This window comes from Durio zibethinus, chromosome 2 (genome assembly GCF_047325235.1).
Source record: "Durio zibethinus cultivar Kanyao isolate XHJ-2024 chromosome 2, ASM4732523v1, whole genome shotgun sequence".
Taxonomy (NCBI): Eukaryota; Viridiplantae; Streptophyta; class Magnoliopsida; order Malvales; family Malvaceae; genus Durio; species Durio zibethinus.
Genome location: NC_143163.1, coordinates 33700205 through 33722148, shown reverse-complemented (window position 1 = coordinate 33722148; position 21944 = coordinate 33700205). Strand labels below are relative to the sequence as shown.

The following is a 21944-nucleotide window of genomic DNA, read 5'->3' as shown; positions in this document are numbered from 1 at the left end:
GCACCTTTACTAAACTTGAAATCTTGCAAATCTTTTTTTCTTGCAAATCAGAAAATTTTTACGAACCTTGCACCTTTGCGAAACTTAGAATCTTGTGAATCTTTCTTTCTTGCAAATCTGAAAGTCTTTACGAACCTTGCATCTTTGTGAATCTAAAACCTTTACGAAACTTAGAATCTTACGAATCTGAAAGTCCTTGCTAACCTGAAACCTTTGTGAATCTAGAATCTCTATGAAGTTTGAAATCTTGCAAACCTTTCATTCTTGTAAATCTGAAAACCTTTACAAAGATTAAATCTTTACGATTTTTTTAAAATTGGGATGTTGGGATCTTTCAACTTTTTTGAATGTCCAAATTGTGAATCTTTGGATTTAGAGCAAAATTCACTTTCTTGAACTCACGACATCATCTCGGTCATTCATCTTTGACCTTGACTCGATCCTGGTCGCTTTATTTTGACTAGTGGTTTCATCTCAGTCACTTGATCTTGCCTCAGTTCATATCATTTCTTATGATTTATGATTTTATCCCGATCATTTATTCTCGACCTTGACTCGATCATGGTCACTTCATTTTGACTCATGATTTCATCCCGATCACTTGATCTTGGCTCAGTCCAGATCATCTCTGATGATTCGTGGTTTCATCTCGATCATCTATTTTAACCCCGATTCAATCATGATCGCTTTATTTTGACTAGTGATTTCATCTCGATTACTTGATCTTGGTTGAATCCAGATCATTTTTTATGATTCATGGTTTCATCCCAGTCATCTATTTTTTACCTTAACTCGATCCTGGTCGTTTTATTTTGAATAGTGATTTCATCCAGATCACTTAATCTTGGCTCAGTTTAGATAATTTTTTATGATTCGTGATTTCATACTGATCATCTATTTTTTACCTCGATTTGGTCCTGATCGTTTTATTTTGACTCATGATTTTAGCCCGATCACTTGATCTTGGCTTAGTCTAGATTATTTTCATGATTCATGATTGTATCCTGGTAATTTTTGACCTCGACTCAATTGTCTTTCATCTTGACCTATAAGTTCGTCCCAGCATTGGATCTTGGCTTAATCCAGATCATTTTTCATATTCATGAATCATTTCTGATTTGATTTGGATAGAATATGTGTTTAGGTATTTACAACATCCCTGTCTAGTAAAGGTATGCAAATAAGGGTAACTGTAAACACCTATTTTGTGTTTGGGCCCGTTTGGGGTTGGACCAAATTACATTTAAAGTACAAGCCCGATTAGGCCTACCTATGTCCGAGTTTGATTGGGCCAATTTCCTTTACATTTTTTTATTTATATTTTACTTTTTTTTTCTTTTTTGTATATATTATAGTATAGTATTAGTATCATCATCATCATCATCATCATCATCATCATCATTATTATTATTATTATTATTATTATTATATTTTTTATTTTTATTATATTTTTATTTTTTTCTTCTTTTTTTCCTTCTTTCATTTTCTGTTCTAATTCACATGTGAGCAGAAATAAAATCAGAATCAGAATCCTACTAAGTCAAACCTTCAATGCCAAATCATATCAGTAGAAAATTGTTAAAATTTTGGACCAGAAATCATGTTGGACAGAATGCAATCCCAGGATTCAAGCCTGGGATTGATTCTGTTCGATTCCTAAAATTACTCCTAAAAGCTATTTATAAATTGGATTCATTCTAACAACAAAGAACACAATAAATAGAGAAAAAATTATTGAAAGAAGGTCTGAAAAATTTTAGACAAAAAGGGTTCTGAAATTTGATCTTGGGATTTTATGGTTTAATTTATGGTACTAGGCGTAATTATGGGTTTTTTGAAGGTGAATTTGAGGTTATAGAAGGTTCGGGGAGGATTTAGAATTGACTAGGAGGTTTTCTAGATTTTTTTGGATTTTTTTCAAATTTTTTTGGTTTGGTTGAATTTTTCAACAAAGTATAAATTTTTCGATGAAGTTTCCGACGACTGGTTGAATTTTTCAATCACATTACGACCAAGTTCCCAGAAACCGATGGTTTTCCAAATTTTGGTTGATTTTTTTGGCAACTTTTCTAGAAATTGATGGATTTTTCGATCCCAATTGAAGTTCTCGGTGAAACTTTTTAGAGAAAAGACAGAGGTTTTTTGGCTAGAGAGAGAAAGGCTCTGGGATTTCTGAAGAAAAATACGAAATGGTGCTTTCTATACTGCTCCAGAATGACACTATTTTAGGTAAGTTAGGATCCGCACGCAAACCTAATGACCTGCGTGTTAACCCGCGCTCTGACCCGACTCCATCACAGGTTTTTCCTTTTTTATTTTATTTTTATTTTTTGATTTTATTTTATTTTATTTTTAACCCATTTTTGTTATTTTTTTGTTTTATTTTTAAAAAAGCAAAAAAATATTTCTACCACTGATATTTTTTAAAAAATAGAAAAATAATAAAAAAATATATCCTTTTTCAAAAAAGAAAAAATATAAAAAAATAAAAAAAACATTTCTAAATAATGTTGTCAAAATAATAAAAAATATAAAAAAATTTTGAGGTTTTACTATTTTCTTTATGTAATAAAATTAATAATTTAATGTTAAATTATTTGGTAAATCATAAAAATGATCAAGGTTTGGATAATTCGAAATCAAACTGATACCATCCTTGGGATGGGCCTTGTGGAGGTACTACAATATTTTTCATACGTAACAGACTTCTGAATCTAATTTTGTTTTGTAAATTAGTTTCAATCAGGTGACCAATTATATCTAACCAAAAAAGATTGATGACAACTCCCTTTCATTCATGTCTAGTGGTAGGTTCACGGATCTATACGTTATTACAGTAATAATCAATCAAATTAAATTTTGAATTCACACTCGCATATATATATATATATATATATTATACTTAAATTTATCATAAATCAAATCCTTATCATTAAATTTAAAATTTTAATATTCTATTAATAAATCACATAATTATTAACTATTTTATTATACTTTTGCTCGGTGCTTATTTGATAATTTGAGATTGTAAGAGCTAGGTGAATGGAAAAACTAGGCTTTCTTTTCAAAAAAGGTTCAGTGCGTATAAAACAATGTTAAGTAGAGGAGGGGAGGGAGGAGAATGATTATTAAACACATAGTTCCAATTCCAAACGTTAAATCTTTGCGTGTATGATCTTTATTGAAAGTGATATGTGGTGTTAATTTTTTTTAATAATTTTATAAAACGAGCATTCAAATTAAATACAGATTTTCCTTTTTACGGAAAATGTGTTAACGGTAAACTCTATACTTCTCAAGGTGTATTATTATTGCTATTGACCATATATTAATTAATACATAGTGGTAATTGTTTCTTTCACCAAAAAAGTTAAATATTTTTGTAAGTTCTAATTTAGTTATACGGTGACAACCTCACCATATATATATATAAGTAGGAGTGTTCATTTAATTAGTTCTATTATTTTTACATTAAATTATTTAAAATTGAATTAATTGAATTAGTTTATTTTATTTTTATTAATCAAATCAAAATTTTTAATTTTAAAAGTGAAACGACCAAATTTTAATTAATTTTTCAGTTAATCGAATAATAAAATGCATTCAAATTAAATTATATTTTAAATTTTTATATTTAAAAAAAAATTAAATAAAATCTTCATGTAAAATTTTCAATAACAAAACATTAAGCTGAAAACTATAACAACTTATAAAATAAAATGATTCATTTTATATACTTTAGTTTTATGGTTGAAGGATAAAAAATGCCCTTAAATTATAATTCAGTAATCATTTAAGTTTTTAATATGCTATTGCAATAAATCAAGCCCTTAATTTTCTATTTCAATTCAATTGAATTATTAATTGGACAAAATTTAATCACGTTGAAAAATTGAATCAATCAATCCTTGAATTATAGTCAATTGAACTTTAAAGGGATCTTAAAGGGATAGGAGAGAAAATAGAGATGAAAAAAAAAAAATTTACTTTATTTGTTTTCACGTATATTAATTATGTCACATGGTAAATTTTTATCTATTTGATTGATATTATATGAAATTTTATCTTAGTTTACAAAAAAATTAATGGTGTTAACTTTTCATCCAAATAAAGATTTAATTGAATGCAAATAAATGTTAAAAAAATTGATTGATTACAATAAAAAAACTAAAGAAGTGGATGATTTTGTAATTATAATTCAAGGATTTTTTTTATACATTTAGCCCAATTTTATATAGGGTTTTGTTATGTATCAGTTAATTTGATTATTAAATCGAATTAATAAAAAATAAAAAATAAAATAAAATTATTTCAATAATTAATCAAAATTAATTTAGTGATCTACTAATTAATCAAATTAATTCAATTCGATCGGTTAATTTGATTTTAATTAAATTATGAACACCTCTATAAATAAGTGATTAGAAAAATAAGTAGAAAAGGGTGTTATAATTAGCAATATAATCATATACCACTTATAAGACAATAAAAAATATATATTACTAAAATACTCGATAATCCAATTTTTTTTAGAAAATTTTATATTTTTTTGTGTTTGAGATTATTAAAATTTTAATTTGATTACTAAGATTAAGTGACCAATAATCTATAAACGAATAAAATAGCTGTTGACAAAAAATCTCGTATTCTTTATTGTATTTTACAAAAATCTTACTTTATGATTTTTACCCAAATTCGTTCTTAAGTTGACAGAAAGATATCTCATGATCCTTAATGGCATAAGTAGTTTGCATCTTTCTCATTTGTGACAGATGACACGACTTTTAACATAACAAAATTGTTACCTAACTATAATTATCTATGTTTTGAACGGTAAAATTTCCTACTCGATCAATTTTACTGCATCAAAAAAGCTACATACATCATCGTTGTATAGAAAGATATGAATTGGTAAACGATAATTAAGATCACACGATATTGATAACCGTTTTTAGTGAACATTGCGAGTTTTGGATAAAAATCAAAGAATAGTGATTTATTTAATATAATAAAGAATAAGAATTAATTTCAGAAAAAAAGACAATGTTGTATGCAATGATTTTATATGTTTATTTCACACACTTATTAGACTTAAGTGAAAAGTATTAAAATTTTTATAAGCTGTAATAAAATTTTGAAAATGTATATATTATGGTATATATGGTATATATGGTAGTGAATAAAATGAGTATATATGGGGTTTTAATTAAAAATTTTAAAATTTAAGAACTCATTAAGCATTTTAGCCAAAAACATCCAAATTAATTCTCATTGCGTTAAAATTTCTATTTTTATTAAAACAAGGATTAACTAACTTTTTAAGTTAAGAAATATTATAGTGAAATAAATAATACTTAGATCAAATTATGCAACAGATATCTGTGCTCTAATTAAATGGTGGAATTAATCATTTTATCTTAATATGTTTAAATTGGATCCTTATATTACATTTAATTATTGAATTTAGTCAAATTGTTAATGGTTCAAACTTTTTTTGTTAAAATTTATGACATTGCATTTTGATTTTTTTTATATAGCAATCTTATGTGTAAGGTCTACATGGTCAAAAATAATGACGTGGCAAAAATTTTTGACATGTCATCATTTTGTTCACACCAACTTTTCTCAAATTGCATGGGTTATCCATGTACTTTTGTTAAATGGCGAAATTAGGCTTTCTACCATAATATGTGTTCAAATTTGATCTCTGTATATCAATTAATTATCGAATTTAAAATTTAACTTGAAATAAGTAAAAAAAAACTAAAATAAAAGACAAAAAAACTTATCAATACAAATAAGTCAAGTTATAAACAGAGTCAATATATGAGTTAACACGTGATTGCAACAAATCCATCTTCTAAAACGACATCATTTCAATCTATTATAAAAAAACAAAAAAATTATTTTTTTAAATTTCTTTTTTCTCCCCTTTTATCCTTATTTGCTTCTTACTTTTTTTTATAAGTCTCATTCAACAAACCTATATTTCAATAAGATTTTTAGTAACCAATTATTGAAAAATTTAATGATCATAAACAAAATTTATCTAAAAAATCCAAAAACCATTATTACTCAAAAATCGATTGCTGTTTAATTCTTAAAATTTTTCCAAATCAATCTTTCCAAAAATATTTTCATACTTTTCTTTCTTTTTCAAATTTCAATTTCCCTTTTTTTTTTTTTGCTTTTTTTAACTTTGACTTTTTGACTTTCACTAACTAAACAATAAAAATAAATAAATAATAACAAATAAAATACTTTTGGACTTTTAAATTTGGGCTTAAAATCTAATTTTACAATTAAACTCAATTGATCCAAAAATGATTTTAGAACCCAATGTTGAGGTGAAATTCGGAACCAATTTAATATCAAAAAATTTTTTGAAAAAAATAGAATGGCTTGAATTGCTTTTATTGTTAATTGTGTATCTAAGTTCGTTGATTATAGGTTTCTTGATCTAACTTTTACATTTATGTCATTTTTAAAGTTTTTTTATTTTTTATCTATTTTTTATTTTTATATTTAAAAAACATTAAAAATAGAAATTAACAAAAAATGAAAAAATCAAAATAAATAAATAAAAGATAAAAGAAAAGATATAATTTAGTTTATATTAGGTTTATAATATAATTTGAAATTAACCCAATTTGTTAAATTAAATCCAATTAATAATTCAAATATCAAAAAAAAATTATCTAAATATAAAAAAAATGCCAGGCCGAATTAATAATTTATGTTTTGTATGTTAATTTAGGTCAAATTTTAACTTCGATAATTAATTAATATATAAGGATCAAATTTAAATACACACTAAAATAGAATGACTAATTTTACTATTTAACCAAAATATATAAATAAGTTATATAATTTAAAAAAAGTTGACGTAAAAATTGATGATATATTAAAAAATTTAATCACATCATCATTATTTTCATGTGAACTTTGTACGCTAACAAAGTCACCAACCACATAAATAAAAATGTCACGTCAAAAAATCAAATGTTAAATTATTAATTTTAACGAAAAAAAAATTGAACAGTTAATAATTTGATTAAATTTGATAATTAAATAAATATAAAAATATAATTTAAATATATTAAGATAAAAGAATTAATTCTATCATTTAACTAAAATACAAATATCTGTTGTATAATTTGACCATAATACTCACATGCACTTCAAATTAGACTTCGATAAAATTTTTAGTATATAATTTCTTTTTTCCCCAAAACAACAAGACAATAAATGGCGTATTCAATGGCCAATGACGTGAAAATTGGTATGCAGCATGTGGATTTGGCGGAACCATAAAGCAAGAGTTTGATCTGTCCAAACTATATTAGTTATTCACGCAATTAAGCCTATAAATAGTAACATGCACCGACGGGACGATATTTCCAGTCAAGAAAAGAAAGATTGGTTGATAAAATGATTGTTTCATGGAAATCTGGTTCACTTCTGCGTTTAGCATGTACTATTGGACCTTGCATTCACTCTGTTGTTGTTGTTGGTAACACGCCAAGTAATGGGATACATAATTTACATTTTTGAAAGAGATTAATTCGTAAAAGCCTAAACAGAATAAAAAATTCCCACTTTTGCACTTCCACCTACATTATTTTACTTTAGGGTAAAAGAGATTATCATGTCCGGACTGTAAGGTACTTTTGGGTGACCTTTGTTAGTCCTTTTTAAAATTTTTTTTTTTATTTTACTTCCTTCAATCTTGTTTATGAGTACAAAAACCCATTTTACCATTAGATCAAAAAAATTTATCTTGGGGAAAATTCAATCATCTATAATAAAAATTTTATTTAAAATTTATAAATTTGTCACCATCTTATTCCAAATCAAACTCTTTTATTACTAACATTTATTACTCATATATTTAAGTTCTGATTTTATTGTGATTTTATATTTAATTTAGACATCTTCATCTATAATTAATTAATTTTAAATTAAATATTTAACATGATATAAAAATTCATATTATGTTTTTTTGTACTTGTTACTCATGCATGTTACCCCTTTCAACTCAATTATGTAATAAGTTTTCGTCTTTGTTTACATATGATAGAGCTTATTAAAATAATATTATCTCACATTTGTTAAGTTTTGAATTTCTTATAATGTTATATTTGAATTGAATCATTTCATCTATAACTAATTGATGTTAGATTATATGCTTAACAAATAACAATTAATAAAAAAAATTAAAACAAACAATTCATTTTAATCAACTTACATGCGATAAATTAAGAGATAAAGAATGAAACATAATTGAAGTTTTATTTAATAATACTTGTGCCATTTTAAGAGAGGCCGGGAATTTTGGATAGAAAAAATGGAATTTTTTTGGCTAATAGATGCTTTTGCATTTTGTTTTTTGTTATTTATTTTAAATTACTTTTTTTTTTTGTTTTTCACTTTTGATTGACAAATGTAAAAAGAAAAAAATGACAACGGAGCAAATATCCATTATTTTTAAAATATTCATATCTGAGTTTATTTAATATTTATAATATTTGAATTCGTTTAAATATCTATTTAAATATAATATTATTATTTAAATTCAAATCTATTTAAATAAACACTATTTATTAAAATATTTGAATCTGTTAAAATATCGATTTATTTAAATTTTTTATCAAAATATAAAATAAATAAGAATTTAATTTAAATTTTAAGTTCATTTTTAATTAATAATAAATAAAAGTAATTTTTTAAAATCTGAAATCTTCTACAAATATAAAATTTTATATATTTTATATATACAAATAGGTAACAATGAAAATACGAATTTGAATATACATTATTATTTATTAAAATTTAAATGAATTCGAATATTAAATATAAAAAAGATATTATCCTTATCTGCTCCAAATTTATTATGAATAATAATTTTTTTATTCAAATTCATTAATTATTTATTTATTACTATCCAAATCTAATATAAACAAATCAAATAATGATAGATATCAGTTTATTTACTATCTATTGTGATCCCAAAAAAAAAAATAGTAAAAGAATCAGTTAAACGGAACATTAAAATGAATAAATGCATGTTGGCATTTTTTTTTTCTTTCTTTTCCATTTTCATTTTTAATTTTTATTCATTAATTATCCGCAATTTTGGAAGTGTTAGAAGCGGCCCGGCCTAATTAAATTTGGATACATATGCGTTCAAAGGCTTCAAGCCCATAGGTTTTATCCATAATGTGGATCCATCGATCATCCGAATCCGATCCATACCAGTCAGGAAGAAAATGACGCTGTAAACCGGCACTGGAATGAAAAGAAGGAAATGTCGTTAAATTTTACTGTGAAATGAAATCGGCTTTGGCGTTCGCTTTGAGAATTCGAAAAGACTGGGGGTTCTAGGATTTTACTCTTATTTTTCATCTCCCGATTGAATTGTTAGGGTTTTAGATTTATAAATCCCTGAAAAGATTGGGGTTCTGTTCTTCTTGCTCCAGCTGCTGCTGCTGTTGTTGTATGGGTTCTAATTTCTAAGTAGTAATATGCTATTTCAGTCAGCATTTGAATCCAAAGAGGCTTATCGGAAGGCTATTGGATGCCCGAAAGGACGATGCGAAGATTAAAAGAAGCAAGGATTATTTGAAACGGTTGGAATCTTACATGAAGCTGTATGGCAGTATGGGGCATTGGTTCAGATATCTAATTGTTTTTATGGCACATAGTAGGCGCATAATCTTACACAGCATAAAAGATTGTAAGTATAGAAATTTGAATTATATGACTTACTGGATGTTATCATTAATTAACTTAACTAAGCTCCAAATTCAGTTATCTAATTGTTAATGAGTAACTAAGCTCCAACTTAGTAATAGATGTAGATGTTCATGTCCTTTCTAGTTGTGGGGTCATGAGTCAAGGAACCAGCTAACCCAGAGGTTGCAGGTTGCCAAAATGTTCATGGTCCAAGGAAGGTTGGGCATGCCTTGCTAAGTTGAAAACGATACGAAATTTAAAATTGTCATTATTTAAAATTTTAGTAAAAATTATATGAGTTTGATAAAAACAAATATATATATATGTATATTTGATATATTGATACAAATTATAATATAATAATTTTTGTGTTTTTCACTTATTTGATGGGAAATAGACATAAGCATACAAAGATTTTCAAATATATTGCCATATTCCTACATGCACTCTGTCAATATTTATACTGACGTGGCATTGAATACATTTCTGCAAGTAAGTTGATATCAATTTACTTTTTCATCGTAACAGCAATCACTGATAGTGGAACATGCATGAAAAAGTTGCTTTGGAATTAACTCTTCTTTGGCCATCCATATTTTAGAGAACCTAAATGGTGTCTGAAAGGGCCAAAATTCAGCATTCTAAACTATTAAACACTACTCCATCAGACCTTGCTTGCTTAGTGGAGATACATATTTCCGTTGGGTTAAGAATAGATCTATTATTTTACAGATGGCAGGCCTTGCTCTCTTCAGAGAACACAAATCTCAGTTCATGAAGGTGCTGAACATCATACCTGAGAACTTTCTCAGTGCCTTGAGAGCCCTAGAAGATCCACAGTTGACGCCTATTACGGCTGAGATTCAGTTTTACTTAGATGATAAGAAGTTCCTGCAAGTACCAGAAGGAAGGGCTTTGCAAAGTTCTCTGTCATCAAGTGTCATGGTGCCCGACTCAAGACTTGTATCATCAACCAAGCAGATATTACTACTAATTGATTGAGCTGAGAAATTTTTTGTTGTATGTCTTTCGTTAAGAGTTGGTTGAAACTGCCTTCCCAGAAAGAAACTTCCCGTGGTGGTTATATGATGTTGAATTATTAATATTATTATTATACACAAATCTTGTGAAAGAAAAGGGTTAAGATAAAAAATTACATAATAATACAGGTTTTGCTGCTTTAAGTCTTGATCCAAGTTCCTGCGGTCATTCGGAAGAACCCTGTCCTTGATTCTAGTGTCCAACGTACCGATTTTGTTTCTAAATCCATATAAATATGCATTTCTATCTGGGAGAAAATGGTAGAAATTTAATTTTCAACTTTAGTGTCAGTACCATATTTTTGGCCCTTTTTTTCTCCTTAGAAAGTATACCATAAATATGATTGGAAAAAAATAGATGGATATTGTTGCCAGTCATCATTCTTCTTGCTCACATTTTGATTGTCAAGACAAGGACTTTTCACAGAGTTTTTATTCAGTTCACAAGCCCTAATTTATCCGTGATGTGAAGACACAAACCAAGAGGCCAAAAAAAAAAAATTATAAGGATCTCAGCCTATTCAACTACTGATTCGACAAAGGATTATGTTCATTAATCGCTTTGACGGGGTAAAATTCTCATCCTCTTCTAAGCCCCATTCCCAAAGTATTTGTTATCTGCAAAGCCTTCAATGTAGCAAGAGCCCTATTTTGGCCGTGTTCCCTTACTTCTCACTTTACAGCTTTAAATTGTTAAGTCATATAATGCCAAATATTTTAACATCCATCAAGCTAGCAGCACAGTCTAGCTGGTGATTGCAACTTCATTCCCACCCCAGAGCGATGCATCAGGTGAGATATAGCCCTCCCCTGTATATATTACGTCTGTTAGTATGTGATAAAGCTCATCAATAGGCTAACCCTTTATTGCTTTTGGAAATTGAATACTCAATTGAGCTGTTGCCATACCAAAAATGTGATTAGGAAGGCTAATCAATAAAGCCTGATTCGAGTCTGGATAGTGCTCCGACATATGGGGCAGAGTTGGAGGTCTTCTCCACAGTCGCAGCAAGTCTGTTAAATTGAAGAATAACAAAAAAAGAGGAAAGAGAACATATGATATCAGTACTCCTTACATGGATTATGACCTGAAAAGAGCAATGGAAAACAGAGAAGCTAATTAACCTGATGTCCGCAACCAAAGGCCATGTCCTTGGGATTACCAAGACAAATGGGGCAAACCTGTCAAGTTTGCAAGAGTAAAGGGGAAACAAAGGTTTATTACCTTACAATAAGTAGTAGAAAATGATAATGCTAGTAACAACTATGTGATTTCAAAGGAATGGTCAGCATACCTGATGATCATAAAGGGAGCTTGAAGATGGGCCTGTGGCTGTGTCAGCTGCGGTATCATATCCAGAATAAGGAGGTTCATTTTGCTGAAAACTGCTAGAGCGAGAATAGGGAGACGGATTCTGCTGAAAACTGCTTGAGCGAGAATAGGGAGATGCATTCTTCTGAAAACTGCTTGAGCGAGAATAAGGCTTTGAGGTGTTGAAAGAAGAGGCACCATAAATGGGAGGAGGAAGAGGAACTCTCTCTGAAGTATTTCCCTTCCTTCTTCTTTATTAATTAAAGAAAACAAGTAGAAATTAATCATACATAACTAGCAGTTAAAGAAATGAACACGCAACAGCACTCGATAACAAATTCAATAACTACCCCAATAATCCAAGCTCAATTGTTGCTTTATATTGAGAAGGTATTTCCATCAAAGCTGAAAGAGCAAATTCTGCCTGCATTCTGGATGAATCCATATTCTTTGACATAATCTCTGTGGAGTTCACAAACTAGCAAGATAAAAGTGCTTTTAACCAGTAAGAACATTCAAAAACAGTAGAAAATTACAGTTTTCAACAATTACAAGAGACTGGAAAATTTGTTCACCTGAAAATTGTCAAAGGCACGAGCAGGGATGTTATCATCAAACTCCCTCATCATGTCCCAAGGTCCGTCACCAACCCCAACTAGGACAATTGACAAGGGGAATTCACTGCAACCGAATGGCCATGTGAGGATATATGGTGCTATGCAATCTAAAACAAGTAGCAAGTTAATGACAATTACCTTGCTTTTACAATTGCATCAATTGTCCTTTGCTCTTGGGGGCTAAGCTGACCATTCTGTGTATCAACACTTCTAGTCACCTACAACATACATGAGACAAAAGTGTTGGAAAACTAAGATCTAGACTCCTCCCATATGTGCAGAATCAGCTGTAATATAGATGATTCATCATAAGAGTAAAATCAAAGTTCTATCTTTTATAGACACTTCTTATTCCAATCAATATCAGAATAAGTATACTCTATCCAGCTTCAGAGAGAATGAGAGATAGAGACCCTATATCAAATGGATGTTTCTTTTAGTTTTTTTTTTTTTTTTTTTTTTTTCTGTAAATTGCCTGAAGTGAGTTACCTTATCAAGACTGGCAGTAGAAGCAGCTTTCAATTGCATATGTGGATATTACATGGATCATTTTTCACCATTTTTATCCTATTGAATGTTTAGATAGTACCCAAGTTAAATATCAGTTTTCGTTTTCTTTGCTAGTATCATGTCGTAGACAACAGAAATCTAGCCGTCTATTTCCAGACTTGATGTGGTTGTAAAAATATACAAGCCATTCCTTCTGATGTTGACTAACATCTGTACTTTCAAAGTATACATATCAAGAAAGTATTGTCAATAAAATATTTCCTGACTTAATATTGAGTCATAAAAATTATTAGTACTTTTCTTCTATATGCTATAAAAACTGAAATAATCTCTAGAAGTTCAGACTTCAGTGAATGTTGTGAAATACCTGTCCATCAGCAATTATCAGCAAAACATGGTATTGACCACCACTTTGCTCGACGATAGTCATGGCCATTTCAATGATGGGCGCAAACGATGTTGGTCCTGCCATAAGCAAATAAAGCAGTTGCGATCAGAACCAACAGATTCAACTTCAAGACGTGTATAACTAGAATTAACCAATGGATCAAATAAAATCAGGCACCTGCAAGTCGAAGTTGGGGAACAATTTCTCTATATCGTGCAAGCACCTCCTCAAATCCATTGCAAAATCTCTCATCCGGATAGAAACTGAAGACATCTTGATCATGTGTTGATGCTGAAGATATATGAAGTGAATATCACCTTACAATCAAATTAATGTAGAATAGTATGAAAACACTTTCAATGAACTTTACCATCTCCAAATCCATAACAGGGAATTAAGTTATCCTCATCAAAAGCAGATAAGCTCTGTCCAATAATTGATATAGCTTGTTCATAGGGATTTTGACCATTCCCAATGTGATGCAAGCTTCGGCGGTTGAATGACCTGGCACCTGGTTTTCCATGGAAGTTGAGTATGGTGTATTGCAGGTCATTTGAAAAAGTTATAGGCGTCGGGTGGAATTAATAAGTAATACCTGTCCATTCATTGCTCTTTGTGAAATCAATACCAACGATAAGGTTAGAGGACTCAAGGCCAGCTTGTGCAAGGGCAGCAGTAACCTGTGATTAGCAATTTTGTTACTGAACATGCCATAAACTTTATAATTTTTTGAAGCATGAACTGTTCTCCATAGATAAATAAATATTACATGACAGGCGAATTTTAAGGCAATAACTGAATGATTGAAGCAACCACATACGGGCAGAAGAATAATTAGGGAATTTGGCAAAAAGCAACTTAAACAACTGCCATATTTGTCAAAAAGCAGATAGACAATACACTGTTGTTGTCAATTAATTTAATCCTCCAAAATGAAAACCATAGCTGATCCTTTTCCAGTTCTTATCAGGCACTCCAATTGAATTTTAGCAGTTCATCCAGATACCCTTTTTTCATTGATACATAATCTATCTAGAGTCTAGACTGAAACGCTCAAATTACTTCCAATTGCAATATAGCTGACAGCAAAAGTAGAGAGGAACGATCTGTTTTCCTATCCAAATAGTTCAAAAACAACAATTTTCCACAAGTCTATGTTAGTTTTATGTGTTTGACAGCCATGTTACGTTAGATGACAAAACAGAACAGAATTGCAGCAAACGTTCATGTTTATCATTTTCATTTTAGACAAATATTCCTAATTATCATACACCCTTTTCATATTAACCAAAATCAAAATAGAACAGATAAAAACTCAAAAGAATTGCAGCAACAACAAGCTAACCTGGTCCAAAGTTTGGTAGTTATCAGCTATCCTTGAGTATTTCCTCTCCATACTCTTACGAGCATGCTGCGGCGGTTGTGATCCATAATTATAGGAGGGATGTGGAACATAATGATGTTGTTGCGTATGATAAGAATTTTCTTGACTCCATGCATCTGAACCACCTGACCTGCTTGTTGGGTACCTTCTTCCACTAGACTCCTTCGAGCTTTTGCTTCCCATAACCAAAATAATAATTTAACAAATTAACCTACTCCAAGAGTTCACTGACAGAAAAACTGATCTCTTCCTGCAAACCAAACAAAGTCCATCATTAATATCATTGCCAGCTAGTCATTTTTATAGGAAAAGATGGCTGCTAATTGATTGAATATGCTCAAAATCTTGCTCCCTAATATACCTGATCCAGATAAACGAAATTTCCATGGAAAATTACTGATATAAAAAAAAAGACTTTGACAAATTGCAGAAAGGCTGCTGGTAGTGACCAGTTCAAAGGTACCGACCATTGGAAAGTTTTTTGCAAATGGTTAATTAAAAAAAATCCTATACAAGTAGAGATTCGATAATTAGACGCTCCAAGAAAAGACAAAAAGGAGAAGAAATTATAAGTGGGTTTTTCAGAGATGAACACGCAAGAAAAGACTATAGATAAGTATTTTATATTCAAAAAATGAAAGAAATTTTTAACCCAAATGTCATCAAAGATAAAGAAAGAAAGTGATATATATGATCATTCATATACGTAACCTCAGCAGCAAGAAAACCCCACAATTACAATTTAACAAAGGAGTCAACTGCAATTCCTTTGGTCACTTTTCCGTTTCAATCGATGCATTCATCAATTATTACTAGTATATTTATCTATACGCAAAGCATATTCTACCAGAATGGCTACAATTCTAAGGCATCAAAGCGAATTTAACATTGCACAACGACCCTTGGATTCTGGTTCCTTGTCTTCATTGAGAAGTAAAAAGTTATTTGGTAAAAAAAAAAGAAAGAAAGATGAATAAACAATGATCAAACGTTTTACCTGTAGTTCTAGTACTGGTGAAAGAAAAAGTGGAATATATATATATTTTCCACAACCCAGAAAATCGCAAGACACTTCATATAATCGATATGAAAGATACAATAATGCTACAAGAAACAGAAACAAATGGTTGAGCTGACAGTTTATGAGAAGAATTCCCTTTCATTATCAATGAAATTGTTGGCTTGGATGGGGGTGAAATTGAAAGGTCAGCAAGTTTGGTGGGGGGAGGGTGCGGCAGCACATGGGACTACAACTATAAACGTGTCTTTTCCAAGTGCATTTGCGACGAAAGTTCCAATGCAGTTGATGACTTTTGAGTTAGAGTCAATGGTTTTTTTGGAATCCCGTCCATCGATTTATTACCTCAAAGATGTTGGTCTAGATTAAGGTTTGCGATGGTAACTTAAGATACAAAGGTTTGTCGCCACGTTGTTGGAAAGCGACATGTTTTCACCACTGAAAAAACACAGCTTAAAACACAAACATCTTCATCGATCATAAAACCGACTGCTCTCACTGCCACAAATTTTTGAAGGGACAGAAAACAAAGAACATGACTGAAACAAAACATATACTTTCAATTAATAAACATACCTTCAGCTACAGACGAGAGATTATATTCATCAATTTGATAATGGAGTCTGTGAGATGGTACAGATCTTTAATCTCCTTTTTATAAAGAGTTACCCAGTCAAATTAAAGATTTCAATTCTTTTACAAACTCCATGGCTTCAGATATTTATGACAAGTACGTATCTTTTTTTATTTTTATCTAATTTTGATTTTATTTTAAATTGAATGTTTTATTATTTTTAATTATGATATTATCTTATATTTAATAAATATTTAATTTTTTATAATATTATATTCAAATTAAACTCCTATATTTATAATCAATTGATGTTAAATTAAATGTTTGATATGATATCAAAATCAAAAATTTTTTTATTAGCATTTTCAAATTTATCATGTAATAACTTTCTTTTATCTCCAAGAGCTATATGTAATTAGAGCTATTAATATGATATTATCTCAAATTTAGTAAATATTTAATTTATTTTAATTTTATATTTAAATTAAATTCTTGATTTACTCTCAATTAATTTTAAATTAGATATTTAACAAATTAAATTAATAATTATTTTTTATAATTTTATTTGTAGTTAAAATTTCAACAAATAAGTTTTGAAAAATTTTAAACTCAAAATTTTTAAATATACTTTTTTTAATTTTAATTTAACATAATTTCATAAAAACATGTAGTAATTAAGTTTAAAAATTTTCATGATTCAAAACAAATTTAACATTCACAGGTTGAAATAGTAAATTTGAGCTCCAATCTAAGTCACCTAATTAATTAATAAATATTATTATTAAAAGTTTAAATTTAATATTTTAATTTTTAAAATGTATTTTAAAAAATAAAATTAAAAATTGACATTTATTAATAAAATAATAAGCGAATTCGGAATACCAAACCAGGTTTGAAAAATTTTATAACATTGTCAAATCAACATCATTATTTGCGTTCAAGAAGTCTTAAACAATTTTGTCAATATACCAAAATTTTCTAATAAAAAATTAATTAATTAATCTCCTTTCATTTCAAACACATATTTATTCTTACTTGTACCAAACTCTGTCCAATTTCTTTCAAAAAAAAGACGGATTATTTTTTTTTTTTTTTGGAGAATAGTTTGGTTCATTGTATCATTCTTCTGGACAAAACCGCAGTTAATTTTCGTTGTTGACAATAGGTTAATTAGGAAAATTAATTTTCCAATTTTATTTGTTCAAATGAAATCTTCATCAACAATAACTTAACCTTATGATCATACATATAGTTTATGATTATTGGATTTTTAGATGGAATTAACTGATTTTGAGTCACTCAAAATTTCCATTTACCTAGAAAACCCATGGAGCCGCAATAGAGGTGAGTATAACACGGTAACACGGACTTAACACTGTGACAACGAGTGAATGTTTTATGAGAAGTGAAATCATCTGTGTGGGAAGTTTAGTCAAATCAAATATATCATCTCCTTTTGATCCGCACTAGCAAATCATGTTCTTCGTCAATAAAAAAAAAAAAATTAATTATTGAATTAAATTCTCCATACAAATCATAAATTTAGTTTTGTTTATAATTTATTAATAAGACATTTAACTTTTAATTTGACCAATCAAATTTTAATTTTTAAAAATTTAAAATATTAAAAAAAATGGACATAAATTTGTTGACTATATTTAAGTCATGTCAAGCGAGTGGGTTGATTTGGGTGTGGTAGGTAAAGAATTAGTAAGGTTTTGAATTGGATGTTAGTGTTTTCACTTCAATTAACAAATGTTCAGCCAATGAAAATGGATCTTAATTAGCTAACTATTTATGAAATTGTGTCATGTTTCTATCTCTAATTTAATTAGTTGGTATTACTAGTTTGTTAAAAAATTAATTTATATATAGTAGATGGTTTGGAATTTTATGTTTTCTCTTATTGGCACGCAGAAGTTATTCAAATGCAGTAATTATGTAAGTAAAGTATACAGATTTAAATTAATTTAGGTTATTTTTATTTGTGGTGAATCATGGCCTAATTTATCTAAGATTTCATTCAAAATTTCGATCAAAAACTCCCATCCTCTTACAAAAATATGTTTGATGATTGGATCCCTCTAAAATTTTTATTGAATAAATATATAAAAATGAGACTAATTAAAATATTCAAGTATTATTTTTGTTTTTTTATTTTTCATCTTTTTTTAATTAAACCAATTTTATAAACAATATACGATGAATAAAAATAATAAAACAAAAAAACTTTACCCTTGACATTGCACAAATATTTTTCTAATAATAATAAATTTTGAAAAAGTCCAAACTCCTTGCTAATTTTCTTGATTTGGTCATTTATTCAAAAGGAGGAAAGTATTCAACTGAAGATTAATTTATTCTTTTCATAAATGTTTGTAATTCTTTCGAAAATTTTTTAGAAATTTTTGGATATTCAATTATTTATAGTCTATAATTTGTTAAATCTTGACATGTTCATAGTCAATGATATACTGCAATCATGACCAATGTCGATCACTTTCACTCGTAATATCAATGATGTTATTCATTGCTTTTGTAATTTTAATCAAATTCGAGTATAGTATAAGATTTTGAAGCCAATGAAGAGAGAATATGCTCTTTTAAATGTTTTTAATAAGAAGAAAAGATGCAGTTAAATATATTATTTATAATTATTATATTATTATTAGTTTATTATAATATAAAGTTATATATATTTTATCAAAATATTACATAAAATTTACCTTTATAAGTGATTTATTATAAAATTATAATAAAAATTACAAATTTCAAATTATCATGATTTTAGTAAATCATGCGTTCTATTTTTAGTAAAAGAATGAATTATCGTTTTGTATACTCTAAAAAATTAAATTTATACTAATTTTTGCTTATATAAAAGATGAAAAAAAAATTAGAATGAAAATTTTATTAATTTAATAGTTAAAATTCTTAATTAAATTTTTATTTTGGAGTTTAACAAGTTTTTCATTTCACTCTTTTTTCATTTTTTTTATCAAGTAAAGTCTTAAATTTTATTCGATAGAGAGGTTGAAAAAGAGTAAAGATTAAAAACTTATTAATCTATTGATTGAACTTAAAAATAAAAAAAATAATTATAAATTTTTTATTCTTATCTCTTTTCATGTACCAAACAAAATCGCATATATAGATAATTTAGAATATGCTAAAAAATGTCTTCTACTTTTTATGATTATGCATGTGTATATGTCCACTGAATCCAACTATAAATTAGGTCACATATCAACATCAGAATCGGAGTTGGTTGGTGATATGTCCAGTTGATTGCTTGTGACTGCCAAAATTTTAATTTTTTTGCTAGAAAGTGGCTGCTAGTTATTTAAACAAATTAAAGCTTGTATCACCACAATTCTTTGAAAAGATTATTTTGTTTTTTTAAGGAAGTATTTCACGTTATTTTAAGAAAGAAATCTTCAAGGCACAAATTTTAGAGATATTTTGTTGGGTTTGTCACATAAAAGAGTGAGTATGGGACAATTTCACATCTATTTGACTTTAATAATTGTCAGTTAAATAAATTGATTTAATCAATTAATGTTATCAATTTTTAAATTTTAGAACCATCAGGTTCAGTTAAAACATTCACTCCGTCAATGTTTTGTTCAACCGTAAAGTTCAGGCCATATTGGGTCAGGTTGCAGCAAGTTAACCCATCAAATGTTTCATTTAGCCATAAAGTTCAGGCCTTACAAAACCTTTCGCATTCCCAAGCCTATTTTTTGTACAATGGAAATCTCATCTCAAAAATGGAAAATTTTAGGAATGTCAGGTGTTCCACTTCCATCTCTTTTGTTTTTTTTTTTTTTTGTTCCTCTATTTCTAAAGAACAATTGTTAATTTGGTATGGTAGATGAACCGCAAGACTTTTTGAGTATATATAGAATTGAAGGCACTGGTCATATGCTCTGAATGTGTCGCATTTTCATTGTGATGTTAAAAAGAAAACCTTATGAATCATTGATTATATTTCATGGATATCATAATTCCTAATTTCATCAAGTTTTCTATCTTAAGCACAAACATTACCAAAATATTAATGCGTACAAGTATCAGTGGTTGAGACTGAAAAGATTATTAGCCTATTACCAAGTACCATTTGGTAAGATATTAGGATAAACAGCAAATTAGGGTATATTTTTATTTCATTGAATTTGATCAATTTTCATGATTTTTTTATTAAAGCTAGCGGAAATGGATATTATATAAAGGCATCCAATACAACAATACCTATCAAAATTGTCGAACTTGATAGACAGGAAATTAACAAGTTTGAGTAAGATTTATGGATCAATCAGGCATTCTTACACAAAAAAGCATATCGAATTCGTGAGAAAGCCCCTTTATAGATAAAAAGGATTTCCTAAGCGCCAGTTCATGCTACAATTAGGTTTTGCTTGTTAAAATGGATGAAAAATTAGCTAACTAATCCACTGGGATCTAGGTTAGGTAAATTGAGCAACTAAATATTTTCAAAATATTTATTTTCTTTTCCAAATGTTTATATGAAAATTTTTCCTAGACAAATGTAATAAGAAGATGTACATTACTCACATATAAGATCATATATAATTTTGGTATCACATGGAGCCAATATTACGAAACAAATAAACATATATATATGATAAAATACTAATTTTAATATAATAAATGTAATTATCCATTTTGAACAATCAAAAGTTTCATCAAAATTCACTTTTATATATAGTTTATAAATTATAGTTAATCGCAAGTCATAAATGAATGTATCATACTAGCTCATTCTATTAATCATCACACTTCACCAATATTTTTTTTTTCAAATTTTCAACCTGGTATAAAATTAAAAGAAGTTACTTCATTCATTATAATGAATTTTTAGATTTCACAAGTGAAATTAATATAGTAATATATACTTCTTAGATATATTTACAAGTCATGACAAATAATATCATTTATTCTATCATTCAAACTTTTAAAAGGGAAAAATGGTGTATTGATTTTATAAATTTTCATATTTATATCGTGTAATTGATAGTTAGTAGAAGAAAAATTAGATTAAAATGTGTCACACTATATTCACTAACATGCGCGGCTCTCCTCCACCTTGTGATTATGAATTTGAGCCGCGTAATGTACGTGCAGAAATTACGGGTATCCGCGGTTCATTTCGTAGCCCATTAACTGGTGCGTGTTCATCAGTGTTCGTTATACACCTTGCAAGCAGTGAAAAATATTAGACGCTTCCCGAACAACAATTCAATATTTAATCACGCTGTTCCTAAACCGACCATATGATTAAATTTTTAAATGAATAATATTACTTCCCTCAAAATGGAACTCCAGATGGAAAATTAACTGCTATA

The 21944-nt window shown here is 28.3% G+C and overlaps 1 protein-coding gene across 4 annotated transcripts; it reads right to left on the bottom strand.

Annotated features, from left to right (window-relative positions):
• Positions 1-11116: 11116 nt before the first annotated feature.
• Positions 11117-16119, bottom strand: LOC111317929 (E3 ubiquitin-protein ligase RGLG5-like). 4 transcript variants are annotated; one of them, XM_022920462.2, is made up of 13 exons: positions 15984-16119; positions 14948-15236; positions 14198-14282; positions 13973-14113; positions 13780-13893; positions 13582-13679; positions 12843-12922; positions 12663-12768; positions 12438-12565; positions 12071-12338; positions 11901-11957; positions 11685-11789; positions 11117-11585 (listed from the first exon to the last, which is right to left on the bottom strand). In XM_022920462.2, exons 2-12 carry the CDS (start codon positions 15167-15169, stop codon positions 11709-11711), a joined length of 1380 nt encoding a protein of 459 aa, XP_022776197.2. In that variant the 5' UTR covers positions 15170-15236; positions 15984-16119; the 3' UTR covers positions 11117-11585; positions 11685-11708. The 4 variants fall into 4 exon arrangements, with proteins under 4 accessions (XP_022776197.2, XP_022776198.2, XP_089608652.1 ...); XM_022920463.2 differs by lacking the exon at positions 15984-16119 and adding an exon at positions 15348-15781; XM_089752526.1 differs by lacking the exon at positions 15984-16119 and adding an exon at positions 15698-15720.
• Positions 16120-21944: the final 5825 nt, after the last annotated feature.